The sequence below is a fragment of the Neolamprologus brichardi genome, chromosome 13 (assembly GCF_056152115.1).
Source record: "Neolamprologus brichardi isolate AB-2024 chromosome 13, ASM5615211v1, whole genome shotgun sequence".
Classification (NCBI taxonomy): domain Eukaryota; kingdom Metazoa; phylum Chordata; class Actinopteri; order Cichliformes; family Cichlidae; genus Neolamprologus; species Neolamprologus brichardi.
In genome coordinates this window covers 20,717,325-20,736,626 of record NC_142116.1, presented here as the reverse complement: position 1 = coordinate 20,736,626, position 19,302 = coordinate 20,717,325, and the positions used below count along the sequence as shown (strand labels likewise).

The 19,302-nt window shown below is 45.4% G+C and overlaps 1 protein-coding gene across 1 annotated transcript; it reads right to left on the bottom strand.

The window, feature by feature from the left end:
• Positions 1 to 10,988: 10,988 nt before the first annotated feature.
• LOC148099971 (uncharacterized) lies at positions 10,989 to 13,237 on the bottom strand. Its single transcript, XM_087850510.1, has 3 exons — positions 11,921 to 13,237; positions 11,185 to 11,611; positions 10,989 to 11,089 (listed from the first exon to the last, which is right to left on the bottom strand). The coding sequence occupies exons 1-3, from the start codon at positions 13,226 to 13,228 to the stop codon at positions 10,989 to 10,991; spliced, it is 1,836 nt and encodes a 611-aa protein (XP_087706636.1). The 5' UTR covers positions 13,229 to 13,237.
• Positions 13,238 to 19,302: the final 6,065 nt, after the last annotated feature.

Genomic DNA, 19,302 nt, shown 5'->3' with positions numbered 1-19,302 from the left:
CTGTTTTGGCTTCCCTTCATTGGCTTCCTGTTAAATCCAGAATTGAATTCAAAATCCTGCTCCTCACATACAAGGTCGTAAATAATCAGGCCCCATCTTATCTTAATGACCTTGTAGTACCATATCACCCTATTAGAGCACTTCGCTCTCGCTCTGCAGGCCTACTTGTTGTTCCTAGAGTATTTAAAAGTAGAATGGGAGGGAGAGCCTTCAGTTTTCAGGCCCCTCTTCTGTGGAACCAGCTTCCAGTTTGGATTCGGGAGACAGACACTATCTCTACTTTTAAGATTAGGCTTAAAACTTTCCTTTTTGCTAAAGCATATAGTTAGGGCTGGACCAGGTGACCCTGAATCCTCCCTTAGTTATGCTGCAATAGATGTAGGCTGCCGGGGGATTCCCATGATGCATTGAGTTTTTCCTTTCCAGTCACCTTTCTCGCTCACTATGTATTAACAGACCTCTCTGCATTGAATCATATCTGTTATTAACCTCTGTCTCTCTTCCACAGCATGTCTTTTATCCCGTCTTCCTTCTCTCACCCCAACCGGTCGCAGCAGATGGCCGCCCCTCCCTGAGCCTGGTTCTGCCGGAGGTTTCTTCCTGTTAAAAGGGAGTTTTTCCTTCCCACTGTCGCCAAAGTGCTTGCTCATAGGGGGTCATATGATTGTTGGGTTTTTCTCTGTATCTATGAAGCGCCTTGAGGCGACTTTTGTTGTGATTTGGCGCTATATAAATAAAATTGAATTGAATTGAATTGAATTGAATTTTAAGTGCGACTCATAATCCGAAAAATACGGTACATACAATATATTTAACATATTTGTGATCATATACAAAGCCAGATATACCTGGGCTATAATTTTCAGAGGAGCTTTTCCTCCTTGCTTGGCATCAACTGTGAATTCAGTGGGTTTTCCAACGGCCAGACCACTGCTCTGAAGGCCTGGACCGTACGCCTTAACCTAGAGAAAACTATTTTAAACAAACAATTAAAAAAGGAACAAGTCAAAGATCTACTATAGCCAAAAGATCATTTACAGACTATAGCGCTGTGAAAAAATATTTGCCTCCTTTCTGATTTCGTATCTTATTCCATATTTGTCACACTTACACGTTTCAGATCAATCCATTTTTAATATTAGACAAGAATGTCTAATATTAAACGGCAGTTTTCAAGGGGAAAAAGCTATCCAAACATACTTGGTCCTATATGAAAAAGTAATTGCACCGAAAACCCGATACCTTGTGTGTCACCTCTGACACCAAGAACTGCAGCAAGCGTTTGGTGCTAGGGGTCACATTTTGAGTTTGTGAAGATATTTAAGGTAGACACGCGTAATTAGCGGCAGGTGTGTTTTTGATCGGGAGGAAGCAAACAGTTTGTGACCGCTGTGCTGCTATGTTCAATCCTGGAAATAAAGAATCTGAAGGACAAGATGAGTAAGGCTGGAGTTATTGGACTGTATCAAGTTTAATAAGTTCATGCATACCAGTGACATCGCGTCACCCCGCCAACGAACACCCCAGTGGCTTCAAGCCTAGGCTTAGCCTCTACAGGAGAGCTTTCAGCCATGAAAAGTGTGTCCATCACAAGCCCACCACCATGATCTTGAGGCAACAATCGTGAAAACTGATCTTAACTGAGAGTGTTGGATGTCCTCATTGTTGCAGAGCACATGGACAGCATACTCACCTGGTTCTGTGGGCCAGCAGCACATGTCACACCATCCATCACCCTTGTCATCACATTCAATCTTGGTCTGAGAGAAACCTGAAGAGAAATAGAGCAACTTCAGAGAAGAAACTCATGACATATATATGTATGTGGATATATAAATATATGTACAACTCTGTGTATATATGTTTATGGACAGGCATGCAATGTAGTGACAAGGATTGACAAGAACTAATTTTGCATAATAGTGCACATAAAAGCTACTACTAATATGGTGTATTGTAGGCTGCAGGTACTTTGTTGTGAGTCTGACAACAATTGGAAGGACAGACCTTCTCCTGGTTCTCTCTTGTCTCCTGAATCTCTCCTGGTTGGGGGTTGGGGAAGGGTATATTTGCACAACAAAAGCAGGAGAACAATGGAGCTGAAGGCCTCTCAGCGGGGTGCTAGGAGGTGTTAGGTTCAGGGGAATTTACGCAAATTTACGCAGGGTCAGTAAATCTAGTCTATCAGACACAGGCTTTAAGCAACCATGAGCCACTGATAAGCGTGATAGATTAATAAGCATGTATAAAGTGGGCTTGTTAAACAGCTCTGATAGGAGAAAGTCAATGAGCACGCAATAAAGTGGATTTGTTAGGGACAGTTTACCATCAGCCTTGATAAAGTTTAACTTCATTTGTATTGAAAGACAGACTTTAAAGAAGATTCTTATTTGAAACTGGTGATAAAATCCAGGTCAGATACAGTTACATACAAGCATACAGTACACACTACTGCTCAAAGGTCAGAGGTCAGTTAGAAAAGTCCCTGATTTTAATAGAAAATTGGCTTTAATGTAACATCACATGAAGTTTATCAGTAATGTTTCACAGCTTTAATCAAATCCTTCATCATCCATAAGTTGTGATGGAAAAATGTCTGCAAGCGTGCAGGAGCCCATTTTTAGAGACAATCACTCCTGTGTTATAATGTTCATTGAAGTTTATCAGGTCAGACGACCAACAGATGATAAGAAATATAATCTTACTAATTATTAGAGTTGAAAAGTACTTTGCTAAGCAAAATTCAATGAGGTTAGGCTGGAGATTGAGACGTTAACATAAAAGGTTCAGTTGGTGATGCATGAAAGAAAATAATTTTCTTCTACAAATCTATTGGAGAATTCTGATTGTAAGAAATGAAAAATATTCAAAGACTGAAAGAGTTGCACACAGTAGAAATTTTGTATTCATCGTTTATCTTGGTTTTCTTCTGATTTTAGTATCTATTTGTGAGTGTAGTTTTTATTTGCATGATTTTATTCTGTTTGTATCGCATGTTTTTAGTGTGTCATTCTACGTTGTTTTAATCTACTGTGGATTAGCTGGGCATTGGAAAAATTAGCTGATAGTGATCACATGTTGAGGCATAGGTGTGTCCAGAGGTGTCCTTTCAGCTGTTTTATAGGTTGTATTAAAAGGAAGCAAGCTGAGCACTGGAAGGAGAGAGGCCCTAGATTGGAAGAGGAACGCATGAAGGCCAGGTGGAAAAGAGGGAGCCGCTGCGTGATCGTGGGGGGTGCGACGCCTCGTCTGGAGACCGGTCAGCGTGATGTGGTGACCCAGTCCCGACAGCAGGAACGGCGACAGTAGGAGACAACGTGTGTGATTGACATCAGGGCAGATGTATACCACTGCCTGCATTTGTCAGCAGCGTCTCACTGTTGTTCACTGGGTGCAGCCGTGTTGGGAGAGGGTCGCCATGGCTATAAGCCAGGGCAGCTTCCGGGATGATGGTTCTGGCTCCTATTTGTTTTTACTTACAGGTGATGACGTGAGGGGAGCCGCGGTGGAATCGAGTGACGGACTCCAATGCAGAATGCGAACTGGGCTGGGATGTGATGGGCCCAGTGGACGGACGAGACTGGGACAGGAGGCTCCTCCACCCCGCTCAGCAAGAGGAATTTCTGTCCAGCTCAAGAACACACAAGGAATATTCGTCCTGGGTTGTGGGACTGGGTGGGATTTCTGTGCATGAAGAGAATTGTATTTTGACCAGTTTTAGAATAATCTTATCCAGTCTCAGTGGGAATTTTAGCATATCGAGAAAGTTTCATTGTATACTTTATTTCTTAGTATCTGGTTTGTTTTATTCCTGCTGTCCACCTTGTGGAATAAACATGAATGAAACAATACTTTCCTGTCAAAAACAATATTTTAGTCAAGGCTAGCAGAAAGTTTCATATATATCATGAACATCTTTCCTCTTTGTCTTCCTATAGTTTAGTTTCATTTTCTTACCCCAACCGGTGGAGGCAGATGGCCCCTCCCTGATTCTGGTTCTGCCGAAAATGGAGTTTTTCCTTCCCACTGTTGCCAAGTTCTTACTCATAGGGGGTCATTTGATTGTTGGGGCTTTCTCTGTATTATTGCACAGCCTTTATCTTTGAAAGGAGAAAAACCTCTGGAAAGCAAAGAATCACGGGCCCAGAGTTAATTCATGTACATGGGCGAATCCTATGCAGGAAAGCGCGCCAGGCATTCACTCAGAGTTTATTATATACTGCCCTCTCACGTAACACTCATGGGTGGAGTACAAGTTAGGAAAAAACAACTTCTTATCTGCTGCTTGCATACGAGGCTGCACAGGATGCAAGCTTGCAAGACGAAGAGGAACAAGTTGATTAACGATCTTGTAGTGGGTTAGAACAATACATGTGGGTGTTTGTCTAAACTTGAGCAGACACTTTGTTTTTGCTGACACGCTATATACAGGCATTACTGTGCAATTCAAATATAGCTGAACATAAAGGTAATAAGGTAAAATCTTTTCACATTCCAGCCTGTGTTTAGCAATTTGAATTGTACGGCAAAACGCATATCATTTATCAGGACATAAATTCTTACAACATGTATTTTCAGTTAGTTTATCATAAAATGCATTTGCTGGTTTTTATGGGCAACTTAGACACTTGTATCATAGTCTACATCATAGTCATCAGTAAGTAACTACTTGTCTTTCACATTTTCAGTTACTACATAATTAGTTGCACTTCATCTTCATTTAACAAATAGGGAAAGAAGTCTTCATAATCTTCATCAGTTTGTGGTACATCTGTGTATGTTGTGAGTGATAAACTTATCATCTGTGAAATTACAGCCTTTAAACAAGGTATAACACAAGTAAAGAAAAGCAAAATAAAATAAAATATAATAAAGTAAAATAAAACCAGGAAAACTCCAACGCCGATCAACAGTCTCTTTAGAATCTGAAGCCATGTTTAAAGAATGTACATTATCTGGTATGTAGGTGCAGCACATGGTGTTGAATAAGACACACAATCCTCCTTTCTCAGCCAGGATCATGTCCAGTGCTACACGATATTGCATTACAGCAATTCAGAGAGCGTCCATTTCTTGGTTATGTCCCTCGTTGACCTTGCAGGATGCATTGAGGAACAAGCCGAATCTATAGTCCAGTGTCTCACTTCCGAGAGCATGTTTTCCAGTCCCTATCCATGGGGAAAGGGCGTGGAGAACTTTCTGTCCTGTGATAGGAATACTTATGACTCTTCTACTGCAGAAAAAACCCCTCTGTGGAAAGGGTGGTGGGTCCAGTTATCTTACTGCTGTTATGATCCCAGCAGTCTTCAGAGTGTCATCGTATGCACAGTACAGTGACACAGCATTAGGTGATGTTCATAGGAAACTGCTGTCATCACCACCATAGCTTCTGGTTCCTGTGCTTTTCACAGAATCATGATGTCATCCTCGGACTCCCCCTGCGCTGTCGATGGAGCTTGGCACGCTCCCCTCATCCTTCAGGTGCCCGTCTGTTGTCCAAAATCTCCTCTGTTGGCCTCTGGAAATCCCCCTTGGCACAGTTCTCATTCCAACGCAGCTTCGTGGTCCTTGCTGCGGCTCCAAAGTCCAATCTCATGATGGGCCCCAATCAGCTCGACCTTTGACCTCAACCACTGCCTGGGCTGTCAGCTATGCCTGGAATGGTTCTTGCTTCTCACCAGGCCTCTGAAGATTTCTCAGGAGATGACTGCTACACCTATATTTCCTTGCTAAGAGGAAAAACTTCTATTTGGAGAGCATGTCAGCAATCATCAAACCACATTCTTTAGTTCAGTGAACTTCACTTATAGGCCATCAAAGCCTCATCTGAACATGGATGCACCACTTGCATAGGTTTGATGCCCGTTGAATGAACTGTTAATCACACAAATCGCTGCAAAAATCATATAAAATATAGTTTAATGTTAATTCATTGTTTCATGTTAATCCTGGGCCCCTCCTCTTGACGCATGGACACTCCCATGAGTCAACTCATCAAAACCAGATTCCTGTCTTAAAGAAAAAGGTTAGCTAGATCATGTCCCAGGCAACATCAGGGCATCTCCCCCTCTGGAGCAGCACCACTTCGGACCTATAATCCTGCAATAAAAGATGTTAGTGTGTTTGCATATTAAGTTTGCTTAAAAACTGGCTCCGCCAGGAGCCTGCATACACACCATCATGGCCTGAAAAACAAGATCTGGAAGTGAAATCAAAATAACCTTCACATTTTCCCCAAAACACAGTGTAACAGCATCACCACTCATAACCTATAAACACAGTTTCTTCACACATAAACCCAGAAATCTTGTAGTAGAAAAACATTAACTAGTTGTTCTGGTATAAATCACATGATCAAATCACAAGAAGAATTGTAATGCTGTAGAAAAGAAATATAAATGTTAGCGCTGCGCAGGTGTATACACTCTTTCTCACAGTAATCTCTGTGAACAACACAAACCCATGAATAACACACCCCTGGTAGATTCACAAACACAGAAAGTGGCATTTAAAAGTTAAATCGGTATGCAACCTCGGATCTTTCTGCTCCTGTAAAAAGAAACACATAAATTCATCCACCCTTTTGGCCTGTCTAGGTGGAGGTTAACTTTGAGTCGTGGTCAAGTCTTGTCAGCTTTTATCAGTCAGTCAGTTTGTTTTTATTTCCATTTATTCATTCATTCATCCATTCTTTCTTTGCTGATAGTGGAAACTATCGCCGCATTTGATTTCCACCCTCAGCAAAATGACGTCATTTCAAAAGAAAAAAGAAGAATTTTAGATCGGATTACCTCGCTGAATCCTTTTTAGGCAGGGACTCTCATTTTCTAATCGTCCCAAATAAGTGGCTTTCTCCTGAGCCCATTTTAATGTGGAGAAACTCACTTGTAACAATTTTCTTGACGACGTATCGTATAGCGCTTCTAATCGTGCAGATCTGCTGAGAGAGATTATCGAACAAAACTTTCAGTGCACTGTAAAAGTATCAAAATAAAAAGGCCTTGTTACGTCATGACACAAGCTCCTCATCTCAGGAGGGTAAATCATACCATTAGCATGGTTTATCATACTATCATACTAATTGGCAGGCTCAACTTCACAACAAAAGAAAAATCATCAGCTAGATTCACTCCGAACCAACCATCAGCTGCACAACACACAACATAAGCCTAATATGTTATTAGCTATGAGTTTAATCCCCAGATCTGTGCTTCTCACTCATTTAGGCCACACACACCCATTTTATTCAGTTTTCCTTTTTTCCTGTCATCATAAAACATGTGACATGTTGTCATGCACTTCACAAAAGAAGTTTATTCTGACGTATTCAGAGTTGTGTATCTAAGTACAGGATACACTCACACATCAAAACAGGAAACTCAGTGTTTTAGAGTCTCCACTCTAACAAACTCCAACACATCTCATTCACTCGTGCTAAGAATTCAGTCACCTTTCCTCAATCTAAGAACGATCAACTAATTTGCATATCAGCTATTAACCCACTAAGATGACAGGACAACAGAAATGCATGTTCAAAATGTAATCACAAAAATAGAATTTCCCTCATACAGTAAATTACTTGTGCTGCATCAAACAAGCAGAAAACATCTCCCAATTTACTGTATTAACAACTAAATTTATTGTCTGATTACTGGTTGGTCAAACCAGAATCTTTTTTCCCACAAAAGTTAAACTGTTGTCCTGCAACCTAGAGAGTCAATTTTTTTTATTTTTGGATAAATTCAGCATTTGATAACAAGTGTCTGTTAAATTTATCCTATTTTAACACTGATGAGAGATAACAAGCTAATTTTCATTGCATGGGTGTTTGTGTTATTAGGCAGGTTTAATGCATGTCTGTGGAGCTGCATATCCAGCAGAACATGTTCTTAAAGCTGCCTGTCCTACACATTTCTCTGCTATTATTTAATCATTTTGTAACTAATGTGCTATGAGTCCATTGATCTTTGCATCACACTAAGTGACTTGGACAAGATAGTAAACAGACTCACATGCTTAAGATGTTGTCTAATCTTCATGAGCTCTCTTGTGTTTGGAAGTGTTAGTAGGGTTAATGCATGTTCTGCTTGTGTGTGTGTGATTTTGTATGTTTCTTTTTGCAATGTTTCAGACTCCTTCACAATTTTCCAACTTAAGCAGTCAGTTTTCTTTTCCCAGGTTTGCTAACCCAAATTTTGATTTCCCAGATTAAACAACAAAATTCCTATGTGTTCTCACCACTCCTCTCACTCTGTTGTCCTCTCCCACTTCAACAGTCCAATAGCAGGCAGTTCTCCTTCAGCTTCGTCCTGTGTTTCACTGTCTCTTCTTGCCATTTTCTCCAAAGGTGGCAAATGTCAAACTCCAACAGTCTCCTCAGTTCTCCTCAAACGTTCTTTTCACATGCACAGTGAATTTGCAGCTTGTTGGGAACACAGTGCCATTCATCCAATCAGGCAGGATGATGGGTTTGCTCTTCTTCTCTGATGCTGTTTGTCCACACTGCTGCTGCTTGCTGGGACTCTTTGCCCAGGACTTTGCTGCTGTCTCTTTATCTGCCATGTCATTGCTCTTTGGAGCTGCATTCCTTGTCTTCAGGGAGGAGTGAGAGCTCACTTGTGAGTTTGAGAGACACATGGTGCTGTAAATAAGTTAGCCAGAAACTTGGCCTGAATGTTTCTAATGATGTTAAACTATAACTTTCTTCCGACCGCTGCATGTGGAAAATTGATTCAGGTCTGCTTGTCACCTGAAAGTGACAAACTAAAACATTTTCATTATTATTATCACTGCTTAACCAACACACACAACTCTCTCTCTCTCTATTTTTGTGAATTGTCCTTTCTTAAAAGCAGAGATTGTAGTTGCTCTTGGCTGATCAACACAAAACCTTTTTCCTATGATTATTTTTCATCTACAATGTAAACTTTGTCTCTTTTTTACTGTCAGTATTTTACTGACTCACTAACTGACACTGGCACTATCGGGGGTTTAGAGGCGGCGTATGTACACAGATTGAGGAGGATCTAAGTATGACGTGGATGACAGAGGAAATCGGGCGTGGCCCTCCTGTCAAAGTTCCATAAAGCCTTTGAATGAAAACAAACGTCGTTGTGACAGTGATGTACACTGTCTTGTTGGTACATATGTATCAATCTAATAAACTTAAACCTACACCATCCTCCCTATTCTGCTATTCTAAACAGTACTTAGCCGAAACCCAAAGACTGGTTGAGTTAACTTCCTGAACGATCTACAACATATGGTGGAAACCTGAAATTAAGACAGAGAAGACTAGAGGTGAGACATGACCATTACTGAATATTAAAAATAATAAATGACAGATTTAGTGATATTTTCATAAACTATTTATTTACCACATCAATAAACAGCATGGCAGGGCAAAATATTTTTTCTAACATGGCAACCTTTGCCACCGTGGCAGCACGGTGGTTAGCACTGTTGCCGCACAGCAAGAAGCTCCTGACTTCAATTCCAACATCAGGCCGGGGTCTTTCTGTGTGGAGTTTGCATGTTCTCCCCGTGTTTGCGTGGGTTCTCTCCGGGTACTCCGGCTTCCTCCCACCGTCCAAAGACATGCAGCTTGTGGGGATAGGTTAATTGCATAATCCAAATTGTCACTAGGTGTGAGTGCGAATGGTTGTTTGTTCCTGTGTGTTGGCCCTGCGACAGACTGGCGACCTGTTCAGGGTGTACCCTGCCTCTCGCCCTATCATAGCTGGGATAGGCTCCAGCGCCCCCCGCGACCCTGGAAAGGATAAGCGGAAGTGAATGAATGGATGGCAACCTTTTAAAAGTGAAAGGAGACAGAAAGACAGGTGAGAAAGAATAAAACTTAACTGACTTTTTGATGGCATTTTACACAAAGTACTAGTACAGTATCTAGAAAATGTGGGAAAATACTGTCACGGTTTGGCGTGGCAAACCGTGGGGGGGTGTGGGGAAGGAGGACCCACACAAAGAAGCAAATGGGGTAAGAAATGACAAAGTGTCCTTATTACTCACCACAGCCGGCTCTTGAGATGTCCGGGAAGTCGGCTGCGGTGAGGAACGCCGGCGGCGCGCACGTCGTTTCCGGGTAGACGTCGGGGCCGGCGTGTCAGGCTGTGCATCCACCAGCTGACCGGGCTGGCGAGCAGCCTGAGTAGGAGAGTGAAGGTGGAGAGTTGAGAGCAGGAAGTCCAGGACTACTGAATTGAGGGAGTCCACCAGCCAGGGGAATTTGAACAGCGTCTCTTGCAGCCGCCTCTCCACGGCGTGACGCAAACCTTCCGCGGGCTTCTCCCCCCACAACTCGCATAGGCGGTAAACCTTGTCCATCACCTCCCTCCTGAGCCTCTCCTCAGAGACCGCTGGGTCCATGCCTGGCGGGATCATTCTGTCACGGTTTGGCGTGGCAAACCGTGGGGGGGTGTGGGGAAGGAGGACCCAGGCGCGGTGCTCTATGTACAAGCAGTGCGTTTATTTACAGTGAAAACTGTACACACAACAATACATCCCCGTGTGCTCCCGACTTCCACTCCGTGTCTTCTCCCAGTGTTTGTGCTCGTGTGTCCGCTCCCTCGTGCCAGTGCACTCTGTGTCTGCTGCCCTCTCGTCCAGCAATCCTTCCTGGGAAAATAGAGGCAGTAGTTAGTACCCTCAGTACCCTAGGTAAGCTCACACTCACAAACAGACCAACTGGAGAACTGACGGGAAGTCTCACGAAATGATCCCGCGTCGGTGGGAGCTCCAAGACTCTCTTAAGTAGCTCCCCCGACGAGGCCTGATCAGGAGCAGGTGTGTGGCTTCGGGTGTGGCCAGTCCACCAGCAGGGCCACACCCACCCGGCCTGAAGTGGAAACACACACATCCGCCAACAGGAAGAAGAGAGACAGCAACACCAAATATACATATAATACAACCAGTCCATAACTGCTCAGGGATCCTGGGTTGCTCAGACCCAGAACCCTGACAGTACCCCCCCTCTAAGGGTCGGCACCCGACGACCCCAAAACAAAAACAAAACCACAGCCCAACCAACCCAGGGCGGGTGGCGGGGGGTCCAGGACGGAGGGCCCCAAAACCTCTCCGCCAAATAGCCACCACAAAGCAACAAAAGAAAAACACAGTTCAGTCCAATCCCCCGGTCCAGTGGCAGCAAACATAGTTCTGGCGGCCGACCCGCAGGACGGCAAAACAAGTGGGACCTGCTGTGGGTTAGGCAGTGGCGGCAAAACAGTTCAGGTGGCCTACCTCTAACCCCTTGATGGAAACGCAGCAGCTCCGGCGGCCTGCCACGGGTCCGGTGGCGGCGGCGAAACGGTTCTGGTGGCCTGCCACGGATCTGGCGGCGGCGGCGCTGCAACTCCGGCGGGCGGCCACGGGTCCGGCGGTGGTGTTGCTGCTGCGGCGGGCGGCTATGCGTCCGGCAGCCGCTGTGACACGGTCTCGGCAGGCGGCCATGGGTCCGTTGACGACAGCGTGGCAGCTGCGGTGGGCTTCCACGGGTCCGGTAACGGCGGCGTGGCAGCAGCGACGGGCGGCCACGGGTCCGGTAACGGCAGCGTGGCAGCTGTGGCGGGCGGCCACAGGTCCGGTAACGGCGGCGGCGTGGTTCCGACGAGCAACCGCGATGTGTGGCACCTGATCTACGACGTGCTGGTTGCGGTCGTGCGGGTCGCGGACGTGCTGACCCCCCCGGCTCTCCAAGGTCTTGCGTGGGCAGCACGGGTTCCTCCTGCCCGCTGAGCTCCTCCGGTGGCGGCGCGGGCTCCACAGGCTTACTGAGCTCCAGCTCAGGCTGCGGCGCGGGTTGCTCCGGCTCATCCCACTCCGTCCGCTCGCTGAGCTCCAGCTCGGCCCCCTCCGGCTTGCCGCGCTCCTCAGCTAGCGGCGCTGGCACCACCGGCTCGCTGAGCTGCTCCTCCGGCGGCTTGCCCCGGGTCCGGCGGTGCTGCTCCGGTGAGCAACAGCGAGATGTGGTACATGGCTGATGACGCGCTGGTCGCTGACGTGGACGCGCTGGATGTGGACGGCGGGGAGGGCGCGCTAGACGTGGAGGTCCCTCCGGCAGCGGCGCTGGCTCCACCGGCTCGCTGAGCTGCACCTCGGCTGGGAGCGGCGCTGGCTCCACCGGCTCGCTGAGCTCCTCCGGCTCCTGCCCGCTGAGCTGCACCTCGGCTGGGAGCGGCGCTGGCTCCACCGGCTCGCTGAGCTCCTCCGGCTCCTGCCCGCTGAGCTGCTCCTCGGCTGGCAGCACGAGCTCCTCCGGCTCCTGCCCGCTGAGCTGCTCCTCGGCTGGCAGCACGAGCTCCTCCGGCTCCTGCCCGCTGAGCTGCTCCTCGGCTGGCAGCACGAGCTCCTCCGGCTCCTGCCCGCTGAGCTGCTCCTCGGCTGGCAGCGGCGCTGGCTCCACCGGCTCGCTGAGCTCCTCCGGCTCCTGCCCGCTGAGCTGCTCCTCGGCTGGCAGCGGCGCTGGCTCCACCGGCTCGCTGAGCTCCACCGGCTCGCTGAGCTCCACCGGCTCGCTGAGCTCCACCGGCTCGCTGAGCTCCACCGGCTCGCTGAGCTCCACCGGCTCGCTGAGCTCCACCGGCTCGCTGAGCTCCACCGGCTCGCTGAGCTCCACCGGCTGCGGCGCGGGCTCCTCCCGCTCGCTGAGCTCCACCGGCTGCGGCGTCGTAGCAGGTGGCACTGTTACAGATGGTGAAGAGCTGAGCGGTGTGGAGATCGCTGAACGAGGAGACGCTAGCTGCACTGTTGGCTGGCTTACAGCAGCGTCGGCGGTGTCACCATCCACTAAAAACAAAGAAGCAAATGGGGTAAGAAATGACAAAGTGTCCTTATTACTCACCACAGCCGGCTCTTGAGATGTCCGGGAAGTCGGCTGCGGTGAGGAACGCCGGCGGCGCGCACGTCGTTTCCGGGTAGACGTCGGGGCCGGCGTGTCAGGCTGTGCATCCACCAGCTGACCGGGCTGGCGAGCAGCCTGAGTAGGAGAGTGAAGGTGGAGAGTTGAGAGCAGGAAGTCCAGGACTACTGAATTGAGGGAGTCCACCAGCCAGGGGAATTTGAACAGCGTCTCTTGCAGCCGCCTCTCCACGGCGTGACGCAAACCTTCCGCGGGCTTCTCCCCCCACAACTCGCATAGGCGGTAAACCTTGTCCATCACCTCCCTCCTGAGCCTCTCCTCAGAGACCGCTGGGTCCATGCCTGGCGGGATCATTCTGTCACGGTTTGGCGTGGCAAACCGTGGGGGGGTGTGGGGAAGGAGGACCCAGGCGCGGTGCTCTATGTACAAGCAGTGCGTTTATTTACAGTGAAAACTGTACACACAACAATACATCCCCGTGTGCTCCCGACTTCCACTCCGTGTCTTCTCCCAGTGTTTGTGCTCGTGTGTCCGCTCCCTCGTGCCAGTGCACTCTGTGTCTGCTGCCCTCTCGTCCAGCAATCCTTCCTGGGAAAATAGAGGCAGTAGTTAGTACCCTCAGTACCCTAGGTAAGCTCACACTCACAAACAGACCAACTGGAGAACTGACGGGAAGTCTCACGAAATGATCCCGCGTCGGTGGGAGCTCCAAGACTCTCTTAAGTAGCTCCCCCGACGAGGCCTGATCAGGAGCAGGTGTGTGGCTTCGGGTGTGGCCAGTCCACCAGCAGGGCCACACCCACCCGGCCTGAAGTGGAAACACACACATCCGCAAACAGGAAGAAGAGAGACAGCAACACCAAATATACATATAATACAACCAGTCCATAACTGCTCAGGGATCCTGGGTTGCTCAGACCCAGAACCCTGACAAATACTGGCATCATGTACAGTACTTTCTTCTAAAGAAATTATGTTGGGACCCTGAAAAAACTTACTATGTACAATAATGGATTTCTATACATTTGACATCAGATGAAAACTTTGGTTGTAAGATTTGGATAATTATTTATTAAAAGCTAGAAATTTTAAATGAGAATAAGAAAGAAAAGTATTTCTTTGTGCCCCCCTTTCCCTGTTAATGCTCTACCTGGCCTTTTTATGTTTCCCTCTCACCAGATAACCAGCAGCTTTTATGGCTCCAACAAACACCAGCTGATACTAGAAAGTAATATTAAATCAATTCTAACAACAGCTTATCAAGTTTAAAGGCGCTTCTGCTGTTTAACACGACCTCCGCTAGTTTCCTCTTTCTGGCGCAAAGCGGGAGATAAACAAGCAAGAAAGACGGGACTTGCGGCAGAAACGCTGATCAGCTGATCATTGATCAGTTTCATGATTGAAGTAGCAGCAGGAGAGGGAGGGGGAGAATGAGAGAAGAAGAGGCAGCTGACAGCGTAAAGACACAGAATAACTCCAGCTTTTTGTCTTTTTTTAATTGTAGCTGAAGTATGGGACAAATCCGTGTATTTTCAGCTCAATACGAAACATGTAATATTAACTCTGAATACCAGAGGATTCCGTTTTTTACAGGATGGTAGGCAACTCTACTAACTAACCATATGAATAAAATAAAGTTCACCAGTAACATATAGCACCCACCCAACTGTATAGAAACTCCATCATGCTAGCTAGTACACAGTACGAGTTATTGTAACTGACTGTAAAAAGTTAGCACAACGAAAATAAACTACACCTAAACTTGGTTTGACCCAGATAGACTGCAGGTCATAACTTCTTACCTGAAGCTCATTTCACCTGACAGTCGGACCCGCGGCCGCCTTGGGTCTCTCCACCTCCGCCTCCCCTTTCCCCCATCCACCTGCTGGCTTCCACCACTTGCTAATTTTACTGAAGCTGTGAAAGCTCCACCACAGCCACTACCAAACAATTGAGTTATTTTTACACGTTTGCCAGCATCTGTCCAATCCGCCACCTTTCACTGTTTACACGGTTAAGAAAAAAAGACAACAACAACAAAACATCGGCCCATTTAAAACGAAAAATTACCATCGGCCCACCCGGCAAATACCCAGTATGCCCGATGGCCAGTCCAGCTATGCCCCACAGACAGACTGAGGCCCCGCAGCTATTTTTCGGTAAGTTAAATGTGTTTGTGGCCACTGTCCTTAGCTAGGTCCTGAAATCTAGGCAGCTAAGATGAGAAGTGGGCTCTTCGGGGAAACTTGTTTTGTAAAGTTGGTTTAGCTAATCCGTAGAGGCGAATGACTTGAGCGTGACTAAAGAAATGATGAGAAAAGCACTGTGTTGCTCTTTTGTCCAGTCATTGATGCTAGCTAAGAGGATGTAATAAATATGTAATAAAGGCAAGATAAGAGAGATGAAAAAGGAGTGGTTGTTGAGAAATAAGTGGTGTGCAGACAAAAAAACCAGGTGTGAGTGTGTAAAATTTGGTGAGTATTTGAGTGCAAAAATGTGTGGTCTCCAACTAATGGAAAAGGCTGGTCACGCGATGTGCACGTAGTGTTCTTTAAATAGAAGAATTTTCCCCGTTCTCATAGCCCGTCATGTGGTGACATGTGGCGGGCTAGCAGGTTAGTAACATACAGGCCCGGGTTCGAGCCCTCGGTTCACCTGGCTCTGTATGTTCACCTGCTAGGGAATTTTCACTCCAAGATCACCTGCCTGGTGATCTTGGAGTGAAAATTCTAAGGGATGAACCTTGTTCAGCCTGGGCTTCCCCTGACTTTTTTCTTTTCTTTCTTTTTTTTCTTTTACCTGCCAGCAACAAACAGACCTCCTTGTTGTCATGGCTACCAAGGACCACTCTTCTTGTGCCAACAAGTCATTGCCTCACAAAACATTATTTCCTATGTTTCCCTGTGTTTTTTTTTTTTTTATCTCTTGTGTTTTAGACAACAAAAATAAAAGAAAAAGATCTACAGATTCAGGCTTTTCTTTACCTGTGGTAGTCGCGTAGAATGACGTCACTGACACTGGTTTAATATGAAAACAAACTTTCTCAAACAAAAAAAAAAAAAAAGAAGAAGTGGGTCGGCGTGTCATCTTTACCGAGCACCATACATGTTTTGCCTCACATTAAAATGATTATTTTTCCTTTTCAAAAGTAATTCAGAGAGAAAAAAACAGAGAAGTCAAATATATCAAATTTGCACTAATTCGACAGCCCGGCAGGTGGCGCAGAGCACTTGCCGGCCCCTGGCAGGTTGAAGCACAGACAGGCGCCAGTTCGGTTCTTACTCAATCACTCCAAATTCTCTCTGTAGCTTCGGTCTGCTAGGGGGATTCCTGGTCTGCGCAGGGAATCTCGATGTTTTTTTTCTTTTTTGGGGTGTTGGGGCCTTTATTTATAAAGCTGGGACTATCTCCGTTGTCATGGCTACCAAGAACAACGCCAGCTTGGGGGAGAGCGGAGAGCGATAAGCACAGACTCATTCATCCTTTCTCCACTTTCTTTTCACAGCTGCTGCGGTGGGAAACGCTGGGACTTGTGTGGCTATGCAGTTTTTGCGTTGTTGGGAGCTTTTAAGGACCAGCCTTGAATTTTACACATTTGATAAGTGAAGACTGGATGTTTAGTGACGAGAGCTGGGATAATCTGGACAGAATCTGCAGGCTGCATCTCCAAATCAGAAATGGCTTTAGATCTGATGCTAGCAGACAGGCATGCATGTCTCAGGGTGATTACACACTAACACATTGTGATTAATCACACACATTTGTATACATTTTATTCACAAGATAAAAAAAAAAAAAACACTATACAAAATGTGTTTTTGTGACAGGCTGCTAGTAACAAAGTGCTTAAAGATTTAAAGTTGGTTCTTTCCCAAGTTTTCTGTTATGTGCACACACATTCCTCGACTTAGGTGCTTTTTAGTTCTCCAATAATGGTCAGTGCAAAGTGTTTACACAAACAAAAAACAAACAAACAAAAACATTACTCAGAAAATGGTCAGGTACAAGAACTGGACTAAAAAGGAGTGGAAAAACCAGATAATGTCCAAAGAAATAGTTCAGCGTGTGGCTCACGACTTTTGCACAGTACTGTAAATGTTATTAATAATGAAAGATGTCAAAATGTAGCTTTGTCATTTTGAAAAAATTCCCGTACACATTATTCTTTTCTTCTAGTGAAGGTGCCTCCTCCTTCTGACCTTAGGGTAACTAATTTCTCAGACAGTCAATGCTAATGTGCTAAGTCACATTAGCAGCAGTGTTCAGCCTAAAAAATACACAAGTTAAAAGTCATGCATTTGAGTCATGCATCCATATTATTTGTTTATTTATGAAATTATTTTTGAGACACTGTTAGTTGTTAGAAGCCAGTGTTTTAATGATAGGACATATATGACAGTAATGAGACAACCTAAGATATCCAAGATTACCACAAAAACACAAATAGAATCACAGAAAGCTTGTTTGTCTCCCGTTAGTCTTTAGGCCCAGTTAGCTTTTACTTTTCTGTGGTCAGTAGCCCTTCATGTCATATTCTGTCTCTATGTACAATATAGCATTACTAATACAATAACCTGTACGTAAATGAACTTCATTGTGTAATTGATGGCAGTTGTCAAAGTACTAGTCACTTAAAGGTTAAATTTCACATCTAAATTCTCATCTTTGAATAACTAGAACTCTGAGCTATGAAATAAATGTAGTGAGGTTAAAGTATCAAATCAAAGTATCAAATTCTCTGTTATACTTTACATTTATTTTCTAAAAAAACACTTTGCTCTGCTGCCAAAATAATTTCCTCCTTTAAAGGAACAAAGTGAGGGTTAAGTGTCATTAGCTGTGGTACTTTATCTCTTCTATGATGTTGCTGCAGTGTCTGGTGGAGGCCCAACCAGCCTCACGGTTTCTGATGAGACTGCCGTCAGCATGGTGATCAGCTGGGTACCTCCCAATGCTCATGTCCTCCAGTATCACATGTCCTACATGGCTTTAACTGGAGCTGATAGCCAGGATCACACTGTGAGTGGGTCGTAGTCATTCCATCTTCACCTCTTCTGGCCTTCAGCCGGCTGTCATGTGTCAGAATTCCAGAAATTCCATAAGTCCCAAAACTTTAAATGAGTTCTGACTGTGTTGGGATGATAGTGTTGTTTATTGTCTGCAGGTGCTGGTCCCTGGTGGAGAGAAGCAGGTGATGCTGGAGTCATTGCAGCCAGATACACGTTACAACATGTTAGTCACCGCTGAGTACCACAACAGAGAAGGAGGCAGCGATTCAGCTCAGGGCAAAACTGGTGAGTCAAACAAGGGAAGATGCCAAGACAGCTCAAGTGCAACTTCCAGTTAAGACCAACAGGCTTACATGCAAAAAGTGCAAATGTCCCATTACTTTAACCTTACAGGAGGACATGCATACTTGAAGGTTTCCACATATAGAAACATCAAGGTTTTTGGGCAGTATTGTTTCTACAGCACTACACGTACAGTCATTTTGGTCCAGAGACACAGATTCCTTTCTCTGCATAATGATGGGCTCTCTGAACAATGAGACAGCAGCCAGTACCGGTACAATGACAGTACTGCTCTTGATACTTGGTTGGAAGTTCAAAAATTACTGGGTGCACTGTGTCTGCGTTTATTGTCCATGCTAGTGTGCAGATGACATTCTTAGGCTTTGTGTTTTTTGTTTGTTTTCTGGCTTTTTTCTGTCTCTCTAGACACTTTGTGGGTAAGCAGTGCGAGTGTGGTCAGGTCAGACCACTCCAGTATCTGTGTGTCATGGAGACCAGTATCTGCCGTTGATGGATATCCTATTGTAATCCAGGATGTAAAAGGTATTCTGTAATCACGTCTACAGTGATGTGAAAAGGTGTTTGCCCCCTTCCTGATTTCCTAGTGGTTTGCATATTTATCACACTTACATGTTTCAGATGATCAAACTCATTTTAATATTAGACACAGATAAGACAAGTTAATACAAAATGCAGTTTTTAAATGATGATTTCATAGATTAGGGAGAAAGATGATCCAAACCTCCCTGGTCCTGTGTAAAAACAAATTGCCCCTCTTGTTAAATCACGAGTTAACTGTGATTAACCAATTTTGGAAACCTCAGTTCAGTGTTACTAAACACACTCAGGCCTGATTAATTGCAGACTTGTGAATCAAGAAATCAGTTAAATAGAAGCTGTCTGACAAAGTGAAACAGGCTAAAAGACCTCAAAAAGCAACACATTGTGTCACCAGCCATCCTCCTGGTCCTCAGTGTTAATGCCCACTTAACTGGGTCCTTCAGTGGAAAGGCTCAAGCAGATGAAGCCTAATATAACAAGATGAGACTGACAAATATTCTATTTGAATGTTTAAAAAGAAAAATATCACAGTATCTAAGCTTTCACTGAGCATATACCTGCATCAATGATGAACTC